Source organism: Nicotiana sylvestris, chromosome 8 (assembly GCF_000393655.2).
Source record: "Nicotiana sylvestris chromosome 8, ASM39365v2, whole genome shotgun sequence".
Classification (NCBI taxonomy): domain Eukaryota; kingdom Viridiplantae; phylum Streptophyta; class Magnoliopsida; order Solanales; family Solanaceae; genus Nicotiana; species Nicotiana sylvestris.
Window position 1 is genome coordinate 114,033,450 of NC_091064.1, and position 22,945 is coordinate 114,056,394.

Sequence of the window (22,945 nt, forward strand, 5' to 3'; positions counted from 1 at the left end):
GGAGTTTCTCGAGAAGGAATTCATTAAGATGAGTGTATCGCCTTGGGGTGCACTTGTATTATTTGTGAAGAAGAAGGATGGGAGTATGATCATGTGCATTGATTACCGCTAGTTGAATAAGGTCACCATCAAGAATAAGAATCCGTTGTTGTGCATTGATAATTTGTTTGATCAGCTTTAGAGTGCTAGAGTGTTCTCGAAGATCAATTTGAGATCTGGGTATCATCAGTTGAGGATTCGTACTTCGGATATTTCAAAGATGGCTTTCCGAACTAGATATGGACACTACGAGTTTCTAGTGATGTCCTTTGACTTGACTGGTGCCCCAGAAGCATTTATGGATTTGATGTATCGGGTGTTTGGGCCGTATCTTGACTTATTTTTCATTGTCTTCACTGATGACATATTGATCTACTCGCGTAGCATGGATGATCACGAGCAACATTTGATAATAGTGCTCCAGACTGTGAGGGAACAAAAGCTATATGCTAAGTTCTCCAAGTGCGAATTCTTGCTATATTCTGTGGATTTATTGGGGCATGTTGTGTCAACTGTCAAGTGAGGGTATTAATGTAGATCCCAGGAAGATTGAGGCAGTCCAGAGTTGGCCTCGCCCTACCACAACGACTGAGATCAGGAGTTTCTTGGGGATAGTAGGTTGTTATCGTTGGTTTGTGGATGACTTCTCGTCTATTGCAGTGTGACGACCTGACCAGTCGTCTCATGAGTTACCGCTCTACTTCCCCCATTTTTGTTTCTCTATGCTTCATTATCCGTGTTTTATGGTATCGAGTTGGTCAGATCGAGTTCGGAATAATTTTGGTAAGGTTTGAGACACTTAGTCTCTTTTAAGGAAGTTTAAGTTGGAAAAGTCAACCAGATGTTGACTTATGTGTTAGAAGACTCGGATGTGAGTTCCGATGGTTTGGTTAGCTTCGGGAGGTGATTCATGACTTAGGAGTGTGATCGGAACGAGGTTTGGAGGTTCGGAGTAGAATTAGGCTTGAATTGATGAAGTTGATATTTTGGCGATTTCTGGTTGATAGGCGAGATTTTGATATAGGGGTTGGAATGGAATTCCGAGAGTTGCAGTAGCTTCGTTGCGTCATTTGGGATGTGTGTATAAAATTTCAAGTCATTCGGGCGTAGTTTGGTTGGGTTTTTGATCAAAAGCATATTTCGGAAGATTTTAGAAACTTAGGCTTGAATCTGATGTGATTTGGTAGATTTGATGTTGTTTGAGGCGTTTTGATGATTGGAACAAGTTTAAATAAGGTATTGGGTTACGTTTGAGCTTATGGTTGAGGTCCCGGGGGCCTCGGGATGATTTCGGGTGGTTAACGTGAAGTTGAGATGTTATTGCAGCTGCTGAAGTTTTGCTGCTTCTGGTGTTTTCGCACCTGCGGTTTGGGGACCGCAGGTGCGGCGCCGCATATGCGATGGAGTGGCCGCAGAAGCGGATTATAAGGATTTGTTAATGACCATAGAAGCGGTAAGGATGGCTGCATCTGCGGAGCCGCAGATGCGAAAGGCGTATTGCAGATGTGACTTTTGGGCTCTTAAGTGAATTCCGCAGAAGGGGAGGATTACGGCAAAAAGCGGTACCGCAGGAGCGGCGATAGGGCTGCAGATGCGGAACAACTGGGCAGAAGAATTAAAAAGAGTCCTTCGTGGATTTATGGGTTATTTCACCATTTTTGACTTCGGCTTGAGAGCGTTTGGACGATTTGGAAGAGGGATTACAAGGGAACTTCCTTTAAGGTAAGGATTTTTGGACCTAAAACACATTTCTATGTTAGTATTTCATGGATTAAGGCTGTAATTAAAGGAATTAAAGGCCTAAAAATGGAGGATTAGGACTTGAGTTTAAGAGGCCTTTAAAAGAGGATTTGAGGGGTGATTTGGACTCTGATTTTTGTATCCTTGATATGTATGAACTCAAGGGGAGATCAGGAATACACTGATGTAAAATTTTTGAATTTCGAGACGTGGGCCCGGGGGTCGGGTTTTGGTAATTTCGGGATTTGTGCCCTTTGTTGATTGTTTTTGCTTGGGCTTTGTTCCCTTAGCATATTTTGACGTCCTCATTCTGATTTTGGATAGACTCGACGCGCGTGGAGGCCGATTCGAGGGGCAAAGGCATTGCGAGCTAGAGATTTAGCCGGTTCGAGGTGAGTAATGATTGTAAATGATGCTCTGAGGGTTTGAAACCCCGGATTGCACATCATAGTGCTATGTTAAGGCGAGACACACGCATGATGACAAGCGTGAGGTCGTGCACTATTGGGGATTGTGACTTGGTCCGTCTCGATTGATAATTTTACCGCGTATTTGACTGAAAACTAATTGCTATCATCATTATTTGGGCTGAATGCCATATTTGGGCTGAATGCCAACTACTTGAACCTTTCAGGGATTTTTATTACTATTTCCTCACTGGTTTGACTTTATACTTGAACTCAGTCATGTTAATTTCCACTGTTTTATTACTCAGTCCTGTTTACTCAGTTTTAAGACTTAAATGATATTTTAAATGATGTTTGGGCTGAGAAACACGGTTTTACTATTGTCCGAGAGGCTTGTGATGATTTTTGACTGAGTAAGGCCGGGGCCCAACATTGTGAGGAAATAATGATACTGGTTTGAGGCCGAGGGCCTGAGATATGTACGCCATGAGGTGGCTTGATTGATATGAGGCCGAGGGCCTAGTTTTGATGCCACGAGATGGCTTGTTATTGTGCTTGGGCCGTAAGGGGCCCCTCCAGGAGTCTGCACACCCCCAGTGAGCACGGGTACCTATTGTGATGTGAGATTGAGCCCGAGGGGCTGGTATTGTTCTGAGATGTTGCCCGAGGGGCAGAATTGTTGATACTGTGCCCGAGGGGCGAACTTCTATTTGCTTACTTTACATTAATTACCTGTCAAATTACTTGTTTACTTGTTGAAAGGAGGATTTTACTTTATTTTTCACTGGTTTACTATTTTAAATGATCTTACTGCTTCATTATAGAATGCCTTGTGCCCTACGTGTTTTCTTACTTTCAGTCATTATTTACATTTGTTACTCACTGAGTTGGAGTACTCACTTTATTCCCTGCACCCCTGCGTGCAGATTTAGGTGTAGCTGGTTCCGCTCTAGAGTGCTGATTCCTCAAGTATCAGGCAAGCGTTCGTAGGCTACGAGGTAGCTGTTGACATCCACAGCCTCGTGTCTCTACTCTTTTATCATTTCTATTTTCCTTCAAACAATTGTACTAGTTTATGGATTTAGCTGACTTGCGCTATGACCTATAGACACTCATGACTTGTGACACCTCGGTTAGGGCTATGTCGGGTTGTATTTCCGCATTTTTATCGATATTTTTCCGCTATTTAGTATATTTAAATCATGGTTAGACTATTTTTATGTTGGTTAACTGCTTTAAAAAGTGAATTGGATTTAACTGGATGACATTGTCTTCATGAGAGGCGCCATCACAATCGGGTTCGGAGTTAGGGTCGTGACAAGTTGGTATCAGAGCCTAGGTTACATAGGTCTCACGATTCATGAGCAGGTTTAGTACAGTCTCTCGGATCGGTATGGAGACGTCAGTATTTATCCTCGAGAGGCTATAGAACATGTAGGAAAAACTTCATATTCTTGAAATTCTTGTCATGCGAACTTGTTAATCCGAGTACTAAACTTATGTTATTCTATTCTCCCACAGATGGTGAGGACACACGCTACTGGTCGGGGTGGACGACCCCTAGTACCACCAGCTGTGGCCACCAGAGGCCGAGGATGCGACCGTGGTAGGGGCAGAGCAGCGAGGGCAGCACCTGTAGAACCACCAGCTGCCCCAGTTCAGGACCAGGTCCCAGTTATGGACGCTCCAGCAGCACCAGCTCAAGCACCAGTTGTGCCCATTGTGATTCCGGGTCATCAGGAGGCCTTGGCATAGATCTTATCAGTTTGCACTGGCCTAGCTCGAGCGGTTTCAGCCACTATAGCTGCAACTACTTCTCAGGCCGGGGGAGGCAATCAGACTCCCACCGCGTGCACACCTGAGCAGGTCGTGCAGGGACTTCAGACGCCGGGGGCGCATCCAGCCCAAACGGTTGCTGCTGCTCAGGACTATGTAGTTCCTGTCATGCTAGAGGATGAGCAGCATAGGTTGGAGAGGTTTGGTAGATTGCAGCCTCCGACCTTCAGTGGTGCAGAGGGCGAGGATGCCTAGGATTTTCTGGACAAGTGTTAAAGGATGCTTCGTACAGCAGGTATTCTAGAGACCAGCGGGGTCGCTTTCACTACTATTAGTTTTTAGGAGCTGCTTTCACTTGGTGGGAGGATTTTGAGAGGCGTAGGCCTGTTGGTACAGCACCCCTTACCTGGCAGCAGTTCTCCGTTCTCTTTCTAGAGAAGTATGTGCCGTAGTCTCGCAGAGAGGAGCTGCGCAAGTAGTTTGAGTGGTTGCGTCAGGGGGAGATGACCGTGTCGCAGTATGAGTTGAGGTTCTCTGTGTTGGCTCGTCATGCCATCTGGTTGGTCTCGACAGATAGAGCGGGGATAAGGAGGTTTGTTGATGGTCTTACTTATCAGCTCCGTATTCTCATGACCAGGGAGAGGGTGACTGGTGCTACTTTCGAGGAGGTTGTGGATATTGCCCATCAGATTGAGTCTGTTTGTCTCCAGAAGCAAGAGGAGAGGAAGGCCAAGAGGCCTCGAGGATCTGGCAATTATAGTGGTGCTCCTTCGAGGGGTCAGTTTCAGCATAGTAGAGGTTGTTCATTCAGTCCTGCTCAGTCAGCTCGCCCAGGTTATCATGGGGAATCTTTGGGTCATGGTTATCATGGATCTCAGCAGAGCCAGTCATCACTCAGTGCCCTTCCAGCTCAGAGTTCATCTCGTGCTCCATCAGTTCAAGTCTCTTCTATGCTGAGTGCATTTGTTAGTCACTCCGGTGCGAGGGGTTCCCTTCAGTCCCCTTCTCCAGCTCCTGGGAGTTGTTATGAGTGTGGCGATATGGGTCATATGTGGAGGCAATGTCCTCGTCGTGTTGCTAGTTCGTCCTAGTAGAGGGGTCAGTCGTCGGCTTCAGTGTCAGTTTCTTTACCACCACCCGCTCAGCCAGCTAGAGGTGGGGGGTCAGTTAGCTAGGGGTCGCCCTAGAGGGAGAGGTCGATCAGGGGGCGGTCATGCCCTTTTTTTGCACTCCCAGGTAGACCCGATGTTATTGCTTCAGATGCTATCATTACAGGTATTGTTTCAATCTGTCACAAAGATTCCTCTATATTATTTGAGCCCGGTTCCACCTTTTCTTATGTGTCCTCGTATTTTACTCATTATTTGGGTCCACCCCGTGAGTTTTTGCTTTACCTATTCATGTATCTACCCTTGTGGGAGATACTGTTATTGTAGACCATTTGTACCGGTTGTGTGTGGTGACTATTGGGGTCTGGAGACCCGAGTGGATCTATTGCTATTGAGCATGGTGGATTTTGATGTCATTTTGGGCATGGATTGGTTATCTCTGTTTCATGCTATTCTGGACTGTCATGCTAAGACAGTCACATTGGCTATGTCGGGTGTGCCACGGATCGAGTGGCGAGGTGTGACTGATTATGTTCCTAGTAGAGTGATCTCTTTCTTGAAGGCCCAGCATATGGTTGGGAAGGGTTGTCTCTCGTATCTAGCATTTGTGAGGGATGTCGGAGCCGAGGCTCCCAGGATTGATTCTGTTCCAGTTGTGAGGGATTTTCCCGATGTGTTTCCTGCAGACCTACCGGGCATGCCACCGGAAAAGGATATTGATTTTGGTATTGACCTGGTGCCGGGCACTCAGCCCATTTCTATTCCGCTGTATTGTATGGCACCAGCGGAGTTGAAAGAATTGAAGGAGCAGCTTCAGGAACTCCTAGATAAGGGGTTCATTCGGCCTAGTATGTCACCTTGGGATGTGCCGGTTCTGTTTGTAAAGAAGAAGGATGGCATAATGAGAATGTGCATTGATTATAGGCAATTAAACAAGGTAACAATTAAGAACAAGTATCCTTTGCCTCGCATTGATGATCTATTCGACTACCTTCAGGGAGCGAGGGTGTTCTCCAAAATTGATCTCCGTCAGGGATTCAGATATTCTTAAGATGGCTTTCAGGACCCGGTATGGTCACTATGAGTTCTTGGTAATGTCTTTTGGGTTGACCAATTCCCCAGCAGCGTTCAAGCATTTGATGAACAGTGTGTTCCGGCCTTATCTCGATTCATTCATCATAGTCTTCATTGATGATATTCTGGTGTATTCGCGTAGTCAGGAGGAGCACGTGGAGCATTTGAGAGTTGTGTTGCAGAGACTGAGGGAGGAGAAGCTCTATGCAAAATTCTCCAAGTGTGAGTTTTGGCTCAGTTCAGTGGCTTTCTTGGGACACGTGGTGTTCAGCGAGGGATTCAGGTTGATTCGAAGAAGATATAGGCTGTTCAGAGTTGGCCCAGATCGTCCTCAGCCACAGAGATTTGCAGCTTTCTTGGTTTGGCGGGCTATTATCGCCGGTTTGTTCAGGGATTCTCATCTATCGCATCGCCCTTGACCAAGTTGACTCAGAAGGGTGCTTCATTTGTATGGTCGGACGAGTGTGAGGAGAGCTTTCAGAAGCTCAAGACAGCTTTGACCACGGCTCCAGTGTTGGTTTTGCCATCAGCTTCAGGTTCATATACCGTGTATTGTGATGTTTCGAGAGTTGGGATTGGTTGTGTATTCATGCAAGAGGGTAGAGTTATTGCTTATGCTTCTCGTTAGTTGAAGCCCCATGAGAAGAACTACCCCGTTCATGATTTGAAGTTGGCTACCATAGTTCATGCATTGAAGATTTGGAGGCATTACTTATATGATGTATCTTGTGAGGTGTTCACTGATCATCGCAGTTTTCAGCATTTGTTCAAGCAAAAGGATCTTAACTTGAGGCAGCGGAGATGGTTAGAGTTGCTTAACGATTATGATATCACTATATTGTACCATCCGGAAAAGGCTAATGTGGTGGTCGATGCTTTGAGCCACAAGGCAGTCAGTATGGGGAGTTTGACATATATTCCAGTTGGGGAGAGACCTCTTGCAGTTGATGTTCAGGCCTTGGCCAATCGGTTCGTGAGGTTAGATATTTCGGAGCCCAATCGGGTATTGGCTTGTGTGGTTTCTCGGTCTTCTTTATATGAGCGCATCAGAGAGCGCCAGTATGATGATCCACATTTGCTTGTCCTTAGGGATAGAGTTTAGCATGATGATGCCAAAGATGTGACCATTGGCGATGATGGGGTGTTGAGGATGCAGGGCCGAATTTGTGTGCCCAATATGGATGGGCTTCGGGAGTTGATTCTGGAGGAGGCCCATAGCTCGTAGTATTCCATTCATCCGGGTGCTGCGAAGATGTATCAGGATTTGAGGCAGCACTACTGGTGGAGAAGAATAAAGAAAGATATTGTGGGATTTGTAGCTCGGTGCCTCAATTGTCAGCAGGTAAAATATGAGCATCATAGACCGGGTGGCTTACTTCAGCAGATGGTTATTCCCGAGTGGAAGTGGGAGATGATCACTATGGACTTTGTTGTTGGACTTCCACGGACTTTGAAGAAGTTCGACGCTATTTGGGTGATTGTGGATCGGCTGACCAAGTCTCCGCACTTCATTCCTGCGTGTACTACCTATTCTTCAGAGCGGTTGGTAGAGATCTATATTCGAGAGATTGTTCATTTGCATGGTGTCCCAGTTTCCATCATTTCAGATAGGGGCACTCAGTTTACTTCGTAGTTTTGGAGGTCTGTGCAGAGAGAGTTGGGTACTCAGGTGGAGTTGAGCACAACTTTTCATCCTCAGACGGACGGGCAGTCCGAGCGCACTATTCAGATATTGGAGGACATGTTGCGTGTTTGTGTCATTGATTTCGGAGGGTCATGGGAGTAGTTTCTACCGCTTGCAGAGTTTGATTATAACAACAGCTACCAGTCGAGTATTCAGATGGCTCCATATGAGACTTTGTATGAGAGGTGGTGTAGATCTCCAGTTGGTTGGTTCGAGTCCGGCGAGGCTAGGATATTGGGGACTGATTTGGTGCAGGATGCTTTGGAGAAGGTGAAGGTGATTCGGAAGAGGCTGCATATAGCGCAGTCGAGGAAAAAGAGTTATGCCGATAGGAAGGTTCGAGATGTGTCCTACATGGTTGTCGAGAAGGTTCTGTTGAAGGTTTCACCCGTGAAGGGTGTTATGAGATTTGGGAAGAAAGGGAAATTGAGTCCTCGGTTCATTGGGCCTTTTGAGGTGCTTCGGAGGATTGGGGAGATGGCTTATTGGCATGCATTACCACCCAGCTTGTCGAGTGTGCATCCGGTATTTCATGTTTCTATGCTCCGGAAGTATATTGGGGATCCGTCTCATGTTCTGGATTTCAGCACGGTTCAACTGGATGATGATTTGACCTATGATGTGGAGCCAGTAGCTATTTTGGGTCGTCAGGTTCAAAAGTTAAGGTAAAAGGATATAACTTCAGTGAAAGTGCAGTGGAGAGGTCGGCCCGTGGAGGAGGCTACCTGGGAGAACGAGCGGGAGATGCGGAGCAAATATCCTCACCTATTTGAGGCTTCAGGTATGTTTCTTGATTCGTTAGCGGACGAACATTTGTTTAAGTTGGGGAGGATGTGACGATCCGGCCAGTCATCTCATGAGTTATAGCTCCGTTTCCCCCATTTCTGCTTCTTTATGCTTCGTTATCTGTGTTTTATGGTATCGGGATGGTTGGATCGAGTCCAGAATAATTTTGGTAAGATTTGAGGCACTTAGTCTCTTTTAAGGAAGTTTAAGTTGGAAAAGTCAACCGGATGTTGACTTATGTGTTAGAGGACTCGGATGTGAGTTCCTATAGTTCAGTTAGCTTCGGGAGGTGATTCATGACTTAGGAGTGTGATCGGAACGGGTTTGGGAGGTTCGGAGTAGAATTAGGCTTGAATTGGCGAAGTTGATATTTTGGCAATTTCCGGTTGATAGGCGAGATTTTGATATAGGGGTCGGAATGGAATTTCGAGAGTTGTAATAGCTTCGTTGTGTCATTTGGGATGTGTGTGTAAAATTTCAGGTCATTCGGACGTGGTTTGGTTGGGTTTTTGATCAAAAGCGTATTTCGGAAGATTTTAGAAACTTAGGCTTGAATCCGATGTGATTTGGTAGATTTGATGTTGTTTGAGGCGTTTTGATGATTGGAACAAGTTTGAATAAGGTATTGGGTTATGTTTGTGCTTATGGTTGGAGTCCCGGGGGCCTCGAGATGATTTCGGGTGGTTAACGGAGAAGTTGAGATGTTATTGCAGCTGCTGAAGTTTTGCTGCTTCTGGTGTTTTTGCACCTGCGGTTTGGGGACCGCAGGTGTGGCGCCGCATATGCGATGGAGTGGCCGTAGAAGCGGATTATGAGGATTTGTCAGTGACCGCAAAAACGGTAAGGATGCCCGCATTTGCGGAGTCGTAGATGCGGAAGGTGTATCGCAGATGCGACTTTTGGGCTCTTAAGTGAATTCCGCAGAAGCGGAGGATTTACCGCAAATGCGGTACAGCAGGAGCGGCGATGGGTCCGCAGATGCGGAACAACTGGGCAGAAGAATTAAAAAGAGTCCTTCGCGAATTTTTGGGTTATTTCACCATTTTTGACTTTGACTTGAGAGCTTTTGGACGATTTGGAAGAGGGATTACAAGGGAACTTCATTAAGGTAAGGATTTTTGGACCTAAAACACATTTCTATGGTAGTATTTCATGGATTAAGACTGTAATTGAAGGAATTAAAGGGTTAAAAATGAAGGATTAGGGCTTGAGTTTAAGAAGCCTTTAAAAGAGGATTTGAGGGGTGATTTGGACTCCGATTTTTGTATTCTTGATATGTATGAACTCGTGGGGAGATGAGGAATCTATTGATGTAAAAATTTCTGAATTTCGAGACGTGGACCCGGGGTCGGGTATTGGTAATTTCGGGATTTATGCCCTTTGTTGATTATTTTCGCTTGAGCTTTGTTCCTTTAGCATATTTTGACATCCTCGTTCTGATTTTGGATAGATTCGACGCACGTGGAGGCCGATTCGAGGGTCAAAGGCATCGCAATCTAGAGATTTAGCCGGTTCGAGGTGAGTAATGATTGTAAATGATGCTCTGAGGGCTTGAAACCCCGGATTGCACATCGTCGTCCTATGTTGAGGCGAGACACACGCTTGATGACGAGCGTGGGGTCGTGCACTATTAGGGATTGTGACTTGGTCCGTCCCGGTTGATGATTTTATCGCGTACTTGACTGAAAACTAATTGCTATCATCATTATTTGGGCTGAATGACATATTTGGGCTTCGTGCCAACTACTTGAACCCTTCGGGGATTTTTATTACTATTTCCTCACTGTTTTGACTTTATACTTGAACTCAGTCATGTTAATTTCCACTATTTTATTATTCAGCCATGTTTACTCAGTTTTTAAGACTTAAATGATATTTTAAATGAGGTTTGGGTAGAGAAACACTGTTTTACTATTTCCCGAGAGGCTTGTGATGATTTTTGACTTAGTAAGGCCGGGGGCCTACATTGTGAGGAAACATTGATACTGATTTGAGGCCGAGGGCCTAGTTTTGATGCCACGAGATGGCTTGTTGTTGCGCTTGGGCTGTAAGGGGTCCCTCTAGGAGTCTGCACACCCCCAGTGAGCGCGGATACCCATTGTGATGTGAGATTGAGCCTGATGGGCTGGTATTGTTCTGAGATATTGCCCGAGAGGCGGAATTGTTGATATTGTGCGTGAGGGGCAAACTTCTATTTACTTACTTTACATTAATTACCTGTCAAATTACTTGTTTACTTGTTGAAAGGAGGATTTTACTTGATTTTTCACTGGTTTACTATTTTAAATGATCTTACTGCTTCATTATAGAATGCCTTATGCCCTACGTGTTTTCTTACTTTCAGTCGTTATTTACATTTGTTACTCACTGAGTTGGAGTACTCACTTTACTCCCTGCACCCCTATGTGCAGATTCAGGCGTAGCTGGTTCTGCTCCCGAGTGCTGATTCCTGTAGTATTAGGCGAGGGTTCGAAGACTACGAGGTAGCTGTTGACGTCCGCAACCCCGTGTCTCTACTCTTTTATCATTTCTATTTCCCTTCAAACAATTGTACTAGTTTATGGATTTAGCCGACTTGAATTATGGCCTATAAACGCTCATGACTTGTGACGCCTCGGTTAGGGCTGTGTCGGGTTGTATTTCCGCATTTTTATCGATATTTTCCCGCTATTTAGTATATTTAAATCATGGTTAGACTATTTTTATGTTGGTTAACTGCTTTAAAAAGTGAATTGGATTTAACTGGCTGGCCTTGTCTTTATGAGAGGCGCCATCACGACCAGGTTCGGGGTTAGGGTCGTGACATGCAGCTTCTTTGACGAGATTGACCCAGAAGGGTGCTCAGTTCAGATGGTCCGATGATTGCGAGGCGAGGTTTCAGAAGCTCAAGACCGCATTAACTACAGTACCAGTGTTTGTTTTGTCTTCCGATTCAGGGATGTACACTGTGTATTGCGATTCTTCACGTGTTGGGTTGGGTTGTGTATTGATGCAGGAGAGGTGAGTTATTGCATATGCTTCACGTTTGTTGAAACCCCACGAGAAGAATTACCCTGTGCACAATTTGGAGTTGGCTGTGATAGTACATGCTCTGAAGATTTGTAATCTTTATGGACTGTCGTGAGAGGTTTACACCAATCACGCAGTTTGCAACATCTGTTTAAGTAGAGGATCTTAATGTGAGGCAGCGCAGGTGGCTTGAGTTACTGAAGGACAATGATATTACCATCCTTTATCATCCAGCCAAGGCGAATGTGGTCATGGATGCCTTGAGCAGAAAGGCCGAGAGTATGGGTAGTTTGGTGTTCATTTCAGCATAAGAAAGGCCATTGGCTTTAGACATTCAGTCCTTAGCTAACCGACTTGTGAGATTGGATATGTTTTTAGCCCAATCGAGTTCTTGTATGCGTTGTGGCTCAGTCTCCTTTATTTGAGCGGATTAAGGCTCGTCAGTATGATAATCTGCACTTGCTGGTTCTTAGAGAGACGGTACTACGAGGTGATGCCAAGGAGGTTACTATTAGAGATGATGGTGCTCTACGACTCTAGGGCCGCTTATATGTTCCTAATGTTGATGTCCCGAGGGAGTAGATTCTTAAGGAGGCACACAATTCGTGTTATTCCATTCATCTAGATGCCACGAAGATTTATCATGATGTGAGGCAGCATTACTGGTGGCAACAGATGAAGAAGGACAGAGTGAGTATGTGGCGAGATGTTTGAATTGCCAGCAATTTAAGTACAAGCACTAGAGGCCAGGTGGCTTACTTCAGTAGATGGTTATACCAGAGTGAAAATAGGGATGAATCATTATGGATTTCGCGGTTGGTTAACCGCGGAGGTTGAAGAAATTTGATTTCATTTGGGTCATTATCGATAGACTGACCAAGTTTGTGCACTTTATTCTGGTGATGACTACATATACTTTAGAGAGGTTGGCCCAGATTTATAACCAGGAGATCGTTCGATTGCATGGCGTGCCTATTTCTAATATTTTATATCGAGGCACTCGATTCACTTTGCATTTTTAGAGAGTAGTACAGGGTGAGTTGGGTACCCGCGTAGAGCTTAGCACAACCTTTCATCTGTAGATCGATAGGGAGTCAGAGCGGATAGTTCATATTCTGGAGGATATGCTTAGAGCATGTGTGATTGACTTCAGAGGGCATTGGGATCGATTCTTACCGTTGATCGAGTTTGCTTATAAAAAGAACTATGAGTCCAACATCGAGATGGCTTTATTTGAGGCCTTGTATCGTTGATGATATCATTCCCCCTTGGTTGGTTTGAGCCTGGTGAGGCTAGGTTATATGGTACTGATTTAGGAAAGGATTCATTGGACAAGGTAAAGTTAATTTAGGAGCGGATTCGCATAATACGGTCGAGGCAGAAGAGTTATGCGAATAAGAAAGAATGTGATTTGTCATTTATGGCGGGCAAGAAGGTACTTTTGAAAGTCTCACCGTTGAAGGGTATCATGAGGTTCGGAAGGAGGGGCAAGTTGAGTCCGAGGTTCACCGGACCATTCGAGGTTTTGGAGCGAGTTGGTGAAGTTGTATACATGCTTGCTTTATCTCCTAGCCTATCGTGAGTTCATCCAGCATTCCATGTGTGTATGCTCTAGACGTACCATGTCGATCGGTCCCATGTGTTGGATTACATCACAATTCAAATAGATGAGATCTTGGGTTGCGAGGATGAGCCAGTTTCTATTATTGACAGGCAGGTTCGCAAGTTGAGGTCTAGGAGATTTCAGTTGTGAAGGTTCAGTAGAGGGGTCATCCAGTCAAGGAGGCGACTAGGGAGGCGACGAGGGAGGCTGAAGAGGACATGCAGAGCAGATATCCACACTTATTCACACTTCAGGTATGATTCTAAACTCGTTCGAGGACAAACAATTGTTTAAGAGGTAGAGAATGTAACGATTCGACCAGTCATTTTGCTTTCTAGATTCACGTTCCCATATTTGAGACTTTTCGTAAGTGCTTCTGTTTTATGACTTGCGGGGACGGTTTGGTTTGGTTTTGGAAGGGTTCGGGTTGAATTCGGGATACTTAGTTTTATAATAGTGGCCTAAGGTGGATAAGTTTAACTTGAGTCAACACTTTGAGTATACGACCTCAGAATCAGGATTTGAGAGTTCCAATAGGTTCGTATGGTTATTTTGGACTTGATTGTATGTTCGGATCGAGTTTCGGGGTAGACTGGGAGCATTTCCGCGCTTATTGTTGAAAGTTGGCATTTTGAAGGTTTTAGAGTTTTCTAAGTTTGACTTGAAGTAGACTTTGGTGTTACCGGATCTCATTTGATATTACGAGCCTGGAAGTAGGTTCGTAATCTCATTTTGGACTTGTGTATGAAATTTGGTGTCATCACAACCTATGGTGAGAATTTGGTATTGGAGGTTCACCATTGGCTTGCCTAACGGTAGCGTTGGACGCCACCACAACCTATGGTGAGAATAGAATCGTGACAACTATATGTAGACTCCTTTCCGTAAAAAATAAATAAATGAGAGAACAATTTATATTGATAGTAACAATGACTTTGACCCTGCTTTTTATTCATGATCTCGTCACTAGATTTCAAAAAGCTCATTCCACTTCGTCTTGGGGTATTCCACATTCTTCTTACATTATAACAAAATCTCATTGTTGAAGATTGAAGGTTGAGGAGCTAAAATTCTTAAATCAAATGGTTGTTGCGATAGCTTGGTCACATCTTTGGGAAGCTAAATTTAAAACTTGAGATTATTCGGAGAAGATTTGGTGTGGTTTGGGTTGGATTTAGCTTATTTTATATATGTATATATATATTCACGTATATCTGTGCGTATGCACATGTATATTACTGTATATCTTCTTGATAATTCAAGTATGCATTATCTCTTGTATATCATGTATCTTTACATATCCATGAATTCTGTGTGTAATATATAATGATATAGGAAAATCTGCCTATGACATAGAAATGTGATGTACACGTCTTATGTGTTGTCTATTACAAGTACAACAGTGATATACATGGGTATACAATAATATACATAGAGATATACACGTTTGGATATCAATTGCCAATTCTCTAAGGCTTTAGTTGCTAAGCGTAATCTTTGGCTAAATCGTGCTAATAGTAAATAGGAGTGATATTTACATGTCAATTTTTCTTCTTCTTCTTTTGTTTCTAGAGTTTTAACTAATACTGACCAAAATAGTTTTGAAACAAAAAACAAGTGATTTGGGCCTAAAGTATCCATATTTGGGGATTATTACATAAATGGCCGGTCTTATTTAGTGTTTACATTTTCTAGCCGGGATATATAAATTATACATTGATTATATATTGTTACACACAGTATATATAAGTTATGTATATTTTATATATCAGCCGACTATTTTTAATTTAAGAGATTAGGTGAGGGGCTATTTTGGTTAATTCTTCTATTTGAAGGTTGTATCTTTACATTCCCGAACACCCCACCCATGTGGTCTAAGAAACTGGATATGATGAACTTGAAGTGAGTTTGTATATCTATAAGGAACGTTTACCTATCTATGTTATATTAATAAACTTACCACTCTTAGAGGGGTTTATTACTTAATTAATTTTTATATACAATTTTTATTTAAATACAAAGTAATGTATTAGACTTCAATCTTTACAATTTCTCTCTCCCTTTTTCCTAGTTTTTCTCCATGTTAAAAGAAAAATTAAATATTCAATTGTATTTAGGCAAAACTCTTACTATCTTCGACTTAGTTTTCTAATTATTTGTCTTGCTATTACTTGCTATCAGAGCTTTCTTCACCTTCTTTAGCCGAGTGTCTATCTGAAACAGTCTCTCTGTCCTTCCAGGGTAGAGGTAAGGCTGCGTACATCCTACCCTAGTTCCCCATACCCCACTTGTGAGATTATACTAGGTAATTGTTATTGTTGTTATTATTGTATTTAGGCAAAACTCACTGCTAATTAAAGCTTCGCCATCTTCAACCCCTAAGATTTTTCTACTCAAATCAGGAATTTTACCTAATCTTTATAAGGTAAAAGTGGATTTAGAATTTCAATATATCAAGAAGATTTTGTAGAATTACGGTTTATGCTTAACGTGGATATTTTTGAAATCAACCAATCAAGTATTTGAATACATTGAAGCTCAGAGTTTACTCATTTACCCCCAGTATACATTGATTAGAATGTTATTCATGATAAATGCAGACAAGTCCTAAGATGGATACATTTAATTTCACAAGCGATATAAGCATGAATTACCCCAAACAGATTACCCACTTTGTTTGCTAGAGTTTTCAGATCATCTCCATTGGCTTTAGTCTGTCCATAAACTCTCTAACAGCCGTGATTTTTAAGATGGTAAGATTATTATCCGTTCCAAACAAATAACCCATTGACAACTGGTTAAAAATATTCTTTGGAGTTTATATCTCAATTTTGAAAATATTTGGTGAATATTCAAGATGATTTTGGTTGAAATTTCAGATTAAAACTCAAAAAAGAAAACATAAATAAATTGTATATATTTTGTATGTCGGGCTACAATGCCATACAAAATATATACAACTTATATATATAAGTTGTATGTATTTTTTGACCAGATTCTATACAAAAAGATTTGTATGTAAACTGTAGTTTGTACAATAAAAAATTGTATTCAAGTTATATATAAATTATAGCTTTTGATCGAAATTAGTATATAGTTTATGAACAATTTTAGTTACTTTTGTAAATAAAAAAAAAATCTATTCAAAAAGTAGACAAGAAAATTATAATCTAAAATTCAATTAAAAAACTAAACAGTGTTACAAAATAAATACCAAAAGAAAATATAGAAGATTACCTCTCATATCTCTCTACCTACTCCATTCTCTCCCCTAAACCAAGATATATATATATAATCCCAACTTGTTTGGATGGTTGTTATCTATCGTATCGTATTGTTACTTTAAATACAATGTTTGTTTTGATTGTTACTTAAATTTTATTGTATCCTATCGTTAAATCCGTCGTTACGTAACGATGAAATGTGTCACTTTATGTAATGACCGATCTGGTGTGGTCGCGTCGTTTCCTTGGGTTTTTTCTCTCAACCTCACCCTTCATTAGTATTAAATAATTTTATTTTATCATTTACCCTACCTTTTTATATAACGTATCATAATTTGTCTTTATAATATTGCAAGTTTATTCATCATATTACTGGTGCGTGATACCATGAAACAACGATAAAATGACACAATCCATCCAAATATTGTATTCATCAAACGATACAATACAATACAATACAATATAATACGATACGATACATTATGAAACGATACGTAACAACCATCCAAACAAGCTGTAAACTTCAGCCATGAGTAACTATTATTTTCTAATGTAATCTCGTTTGAGCTCTCCAAAGTTTAATTTACTTTCCGAAGTGATGGGTTTATGAAAAATCGGACAACATTATTGCAATTATTTGAACCCCCTAAGTTTTTACGCTAGTATTCGTTGTAATTCCTTTCAATACAAGTCATTTGGCACAAAATGTCTAGGGTATCAATCAGCCCTATTTTTTTTTTTTATCAATCCACTGGACAGAGTCTAGGGCTAGTTTTTATTTATAAATAACGAAAAAACAAAGTGTGATGTTGCCTTACAAAGTGTAAGACTGTATGAAATGCTAACTACAATAGCCGTATTATCAAATTTGACTACGTAGTACTCAAATCTGATAGTACACAATGATAAGCTATAGTCTATGAATGCAATACAAACTAGCCTACTAAATTTGAAAGTGCTAATTGTTGACACTGAATCCTTGCACTGCCCCAGCTTTACGTGTATCATCCATGATCAAAGTGCACCCAAATTCTGCCTTCCTTGCCAATCTAACTTCAAGTTGCAAAATGTTGTTGTTCTCTCGTTGTTCTAGCCTCCAGTCATGCGTGTTGTGTTTTTGATCAAGTTTGTTCCATTGCTTCAGTTGGTGTTCATGGTGTATATTACTCTTCAAAATACCTGCATGTTGAGATAAAGAAGTGATTTCCCACGCAGCTCCTTTTAGCACACTAGAACCTTGAAGCATATTTGAGTATGCCTCCTTTGTTGACATTTGCGTGTGATTTCCAGCATCTATTTGTATTTCTCCTTGTGTGGCCTCCCTTGTGGATTATCAAATATGAGAGATGCACTTGGTGTTGAGTTCCAATTGCATTCCTCATTCCCATTATTGTTGTCCAAAGGGACCAACTTGCCCTGTGTATGTGACCAATCCTTCTGGGCAATTGTCTCTTGCATCTGCCCTTCTGTGTGACCATAGTGATCATCTGTGAAAAATAGTTGATGTGTTTCCTAAGTTGAAGTAGGACATAGGTGTGAGTAATAATATGATCCAGCCTCCACCACCAGGTTTTGGCATCAATATGATCACATGTCCTCAAATGACTCCTTGGCCCTATGCCAACATGTCCTCACAACATGATCCCAATTCTCTTATATCTTCTGGGCAATTTACTCCACTTTTCCTCCCGCTTTATAGACCTCAAACTTACTGCACTTCTGCCTTGTTTTAATGTCCTTCCATTGGACTGAATGCCAGGCATTAATACCACCAATAGGAATTTCATTAGAACATATAGCAGCAGTACAGAAGCAGCTACCAAATCCCAGAGCCAATTCCTAACGCTGTGGTGCCAACTGCTGCACAGTTCTAAGCTTCTCCTTGTTCCAGTGTTTGTGCTATCTCCAAGCCCCTTCCATTGGGATGAATACTAGGTACTGACCCCAACTGGAAAATTATTGAAGGATAAGGTATTAATCCAAAATTATTCCCTGCAAAAAAGAACACACAGTTAGTGAAAAAAGTGATCTTCACATCCTCCTCCCTAAAGATTTGGATAAGTTGAGCAAGATTTCACCCCTTCCTGCTACTTCCCATTTCTTCCTTTCTCCTCAATTCTTGGCTACTCTGATCCTTATATATGGACATTACAACTTATCTTCATTTACTATTCTCCTACCTTGTGAGTCCAAATCCCAAAACTCATGGCATTCTATGTCTCCTGAATCTAGTGCATAATTAGCTAGGTGATCAGCCAGATTATTGCCTTCTCTGAAGATATGAGACACCACATAATTGGTATCTTCCATTAGCTGCATAATCTCCTCAACCTCATCAACTATACACCATGGTGGTTTCCACTCTCCAGAAATAATTTTCTTCATCAACATTGAATCTGTTTGAATGCATACCTGTGTGTACTGTTGTGATCTGCAGAATTTCAGTGCTTCTACTATAGCCACTGCCTCTGCCACAGTATTTGTAGTCTCCTGAATTTCTTTCCCTACTGCCAACACTATATCCCCTTGCTCATCTCTTATACAGTAGCCAATTGCACTTCTCCCTGGGTTCCCCCTTGATGCACCATCAGTATTGACTGTTAGCCCTCCTGCACTAGGGAATTCCCATAATACCCTGTCTACTTTCAGTCTAGGCTTGTAGTTCTCCATCATAGTTATCAAATCATGCCACCTATAGGGAACATTGCTTATGCCTGGTTTTCTCACCTTCACTAAAGCTTGCATTGTTGCAGAAACTTGGTATATCACTCTGCCTGTAGATACTGCATCCCCATATTTCATACTATTCCTCCTCTTCCAAAGCTCCCAAACAATACATGAAGGAAGTGCCTGCATGATAGGTTTTAGTCTATGGCATACCTCTGCAGTCCAACACTTGATAATTGCCTGATGTAGAGTTAAACCTTGCACTCTGATCCCAGCCCTTGTGAGAAAATGGCTCCAGACTATTCTTGCAGTTTTTGAGTTGAAAAACAAGTGCTGCAAAGTTTCTTCACTTGGTTCTGAGCAACACCAACACCTTGATGCCATCAAATATCCTATTCTCCTCATAAAGTCATCTAATGTCAGCTTCCCTTTCCACAACTTCCACATGAAGAAAGATATTTTAAAAGGTAAACCCTTTACCCATATCTTCCTGTATGCATTCCTAGGCTCATCTCTTCTCCTCAAATAATCCCAGGCAGTCTTGACACTAAAGAAACCTCTTGTTTCCAACATCCAGTATGGTTCATCAAGCACATTTTGAACTATTGGTGGTTTGATCTTTTCCACAATGTGTACAGCTATATCTTCTGGTAATACCTGAAACAACCTATTCACATTCCATGATCCATCCTCCACAACATCAATTACATTATGGACTGTTTCATCAATCCCAAAGTCTTGTGGAACAATGAAGTATAGGGCATCCAATCCTGTCCAGTTGTCAAACCAAAATAGAGATGATCCCATCTTTGGATGCCACCCTATATGATGCTCAATAAGCTCCCTACACTCTTATCATTTTTCTCCAAATATGTGATCCTCTTCTCCATGGCACAATGACTGAATTTAATTTCTTGCAATACTTTTGACTCATAAATGAGCTCCAAAGACTAGGCTTTGTTCTGTAATTCCACCACAGTTTGGAGAACAATGCCTTCGAAACATCATGAAGAGATCTAAAACCAATCCCTCCTTCTTCTACTGGCATGCACAAAGTACTCCAAGAAGCCCAGTGCCTGTTTGTACCCCCTATAGAACTGCTCCAAAAGAACTGTGCAAAAATTTTGTGCATCTTGTTGATAACAGAGTTTGGAGGATTGACAGCTGACAGCAGATGCATTGGCATGCTCTGCAACACATGAGATATCAAAACAGCTCTGCCACCTATGGACAATAACTTCCCTTTCCATGATTGCAACTTGTCCATTATCTTGGTAATTAGCCCTTGATAGTAGTCCAATTTCCTTCTGGAATAGAAGATGGGACATCCTAAATACATAATAGAGAACTCCTGTCTTTTAATCCCAGTGATCCTTTCCACTTTTTGAGCCACTTCCAAGTCAGTTAAGTGATGAAGATAAACTACAGATTTGGATTTATTCACTAACTGACCTGATGATGCCTCATATGCAGTCAGAACTTCCATGATCAACTGAAGAGAAGTAGCATCAGATGAGGAGAATATGATTGTGTCATCAGCATATGCTAGGTGGTTAATCTTTGGACTCCATTTAGGCATACCATATCCACAGAAATATAGGTTTTAATGCAGTGCATTAAGTCCCCTAGTTATTGCTTCTGCAGCTAGAATGAACAAGGTAGGAGATAGAGGATCTCCTTGTTTTACTCCCCTTGATGACTTGAAAAATCCATAAGCTTGTCCATTGATAAGAACTGAGTACCAGTTATTTGAGACAATTCCAAACACCATGCCAATAAACCTTTCTGAAAATCCCATCTTTCTGAGAACCTTAGTAAAAAATAACCAGGATAATCTGTCATAGGCTTTGGTCATATCCAACTTTATGACCACATTTGGCCCAGCCTTGGTTCTAAGTCTGATGTCAGTTATGATTTCCTGAGTGAGAAGGATGTTCTCCACAATGCTCCTTCCTTTCATAAATCCTGCTTGTTCCTCAGAGATCAACGTTGGCAGCAACTCCACAATTCTCTCATGAATCACCCTTGACACTACCTTGTTGCTGAAATTACTGAGACTTATAGGCCTCAGATCAGAGAATGTAGCCACTTTCTTTTTCTTTGGTAGTAAAACAATATTGGTATGAGTCACACACTCAGGCAACTCATGTCCATTGAAGAAAGCTCTCACCATATCATACAGATCATCCCCTATTATATCCCAGCTGCTTTGGTAAAATTTACCAGTAAAACCATCTGGACCCCCTGCACTATCTCCATTTAGACCAAACACTACCCTTTTAACCTCCTCCTTTGTTGGCTGTGATATCAATAATGAGTTCTGCTCTTCATCAAGCAATGTTGGGACATGGTTTATGATCTCAAAGGAAGTTGGAGGTGCAGTTTCCTTGAACTGATCTTCATAAAACTTGACTGCTTCCATTGCAATCTCCTCATCTTGTTCAATCCAGTTTCCCTCATTATTCTGTATTCTATTTAGCTGCAGCCTCTTTCTTCTACCTCTAACTTGAGCATGAAAGAGTTTTGTGTTCCTATCTCCATCCTTGAACCAATTCATTCCAGATTTCTACTTCCAGAACTTTTCTTCCAATGCTAGTACTTTGATCAATTCTGCCTGCACTTTTTGGAGTCTCTCTCTGTTCATAACTGTGGGGTTTGCTTCAAATTCTGTTTCATGCACCATTACGACTTATTCTAGGCTAGCTATCTTTTGAAAGATGTCACCAAAAGTTGCTTTGCTCCAAACGGACAAAGCCTTTTTCACCTTCTTTAGTTTGTGATTGAATAATGTGAAAGGGTTGGCATGGAAGTCTGCACTCCAATTCTGCTTCACAGCTTCTTTAAAAGAATCATGCTCCACCCAGAAGTTCAGAAATCTGAAGGGTTTCCTTATTGGAGGGGCTTCCATGTCACACTTAATTGCATTGGACTGTGATCTGACCTTGTCTTGGACAGGTGTGTTACCTCTAATCCTGGAAAAGCTTCTTGGAATTTTGTATTAGCCAAGCATCTATCCAATCTCTTGAATATGCAGTCATCTTCTGCTCTTCCATTCCACCAGGTGAATATACTTCCTTTGAATCCAAGATCTGACAAGTTGCATGTGGTTACACAGTGTCTAAAATTATCTATCTCATTGAGAGATACAGGAAGACCTCCAAATTTTTCCTCTTCATCCCAAATGACATTAAAGTCTCCTCCTACTAACCATGGAACAGTCATATCAGTAGCCATATCATACATAGAATCCCATAATTCAATTCTCTCAATTGAGTCACACTTAGCATAAACCAGTGTTAACACAAACTCAACATGAGATTCTGTATGAAATAATCGAAGAGTCAGCTGCTGAACCATATTGTACATTATAGTCACCTCAAAAACTTCATCTATAAATGCCCATATCTTATTTGATACATTTGAGATTGCCTGTGCAAGCCAATTTTCCTCCTGTACCTCTCCAATTTTTTTGCTTGTTGTTTAGGTTCCATCAAACCAATGAATTCATAATGGTTTTTCCTGTGCATTTTGATCAATCGTTCAAAAGATTGTTGTGTTTTTACAGATCTAATATTCCATATAAGTGCATTCATCACTGGTTCCTGGATTTAGTCAACGTTCTCCTTGTTTGGACCCCAACAACAGGAACAGTGCTGGTGTCTTTCTGCTGCTTTTTTCTACCTTTTGCTGCAGACTTGACCTTCTCAATGTGCCTAGGTGATAAGTATCCTTGCCTTGCCACACTTAAAAAGTTCTGAGTAGTTGATTCCTGGTCCATGTCTCTGCCTGAATTGTCATTCTCATCATATGGATCCCTTGCATCAGTT

General features: G+C 41.7%; 1 protein-coding gene across 1 annotated transcript; it reads right to left on the bottom strand.

The window, feature by feature from the left end:
- Positions 1–22,007: 22,007 nt before the first annotated feature.
- Positions 22,008–22,484, bottom strand: LOC138875549 (uncharacterized). The gene has a single exon (XM_070154385.1). The coding sequence runs from the start codon at positions 22,482–22,484 to the stop codon at positions 22,008–22,010; it is 477 nt and encodes a 158-aa protein (XP_070010486.1).
- Between the last annotated feature and the right edge of the window lie 461 nt (positions 22,485–22,945).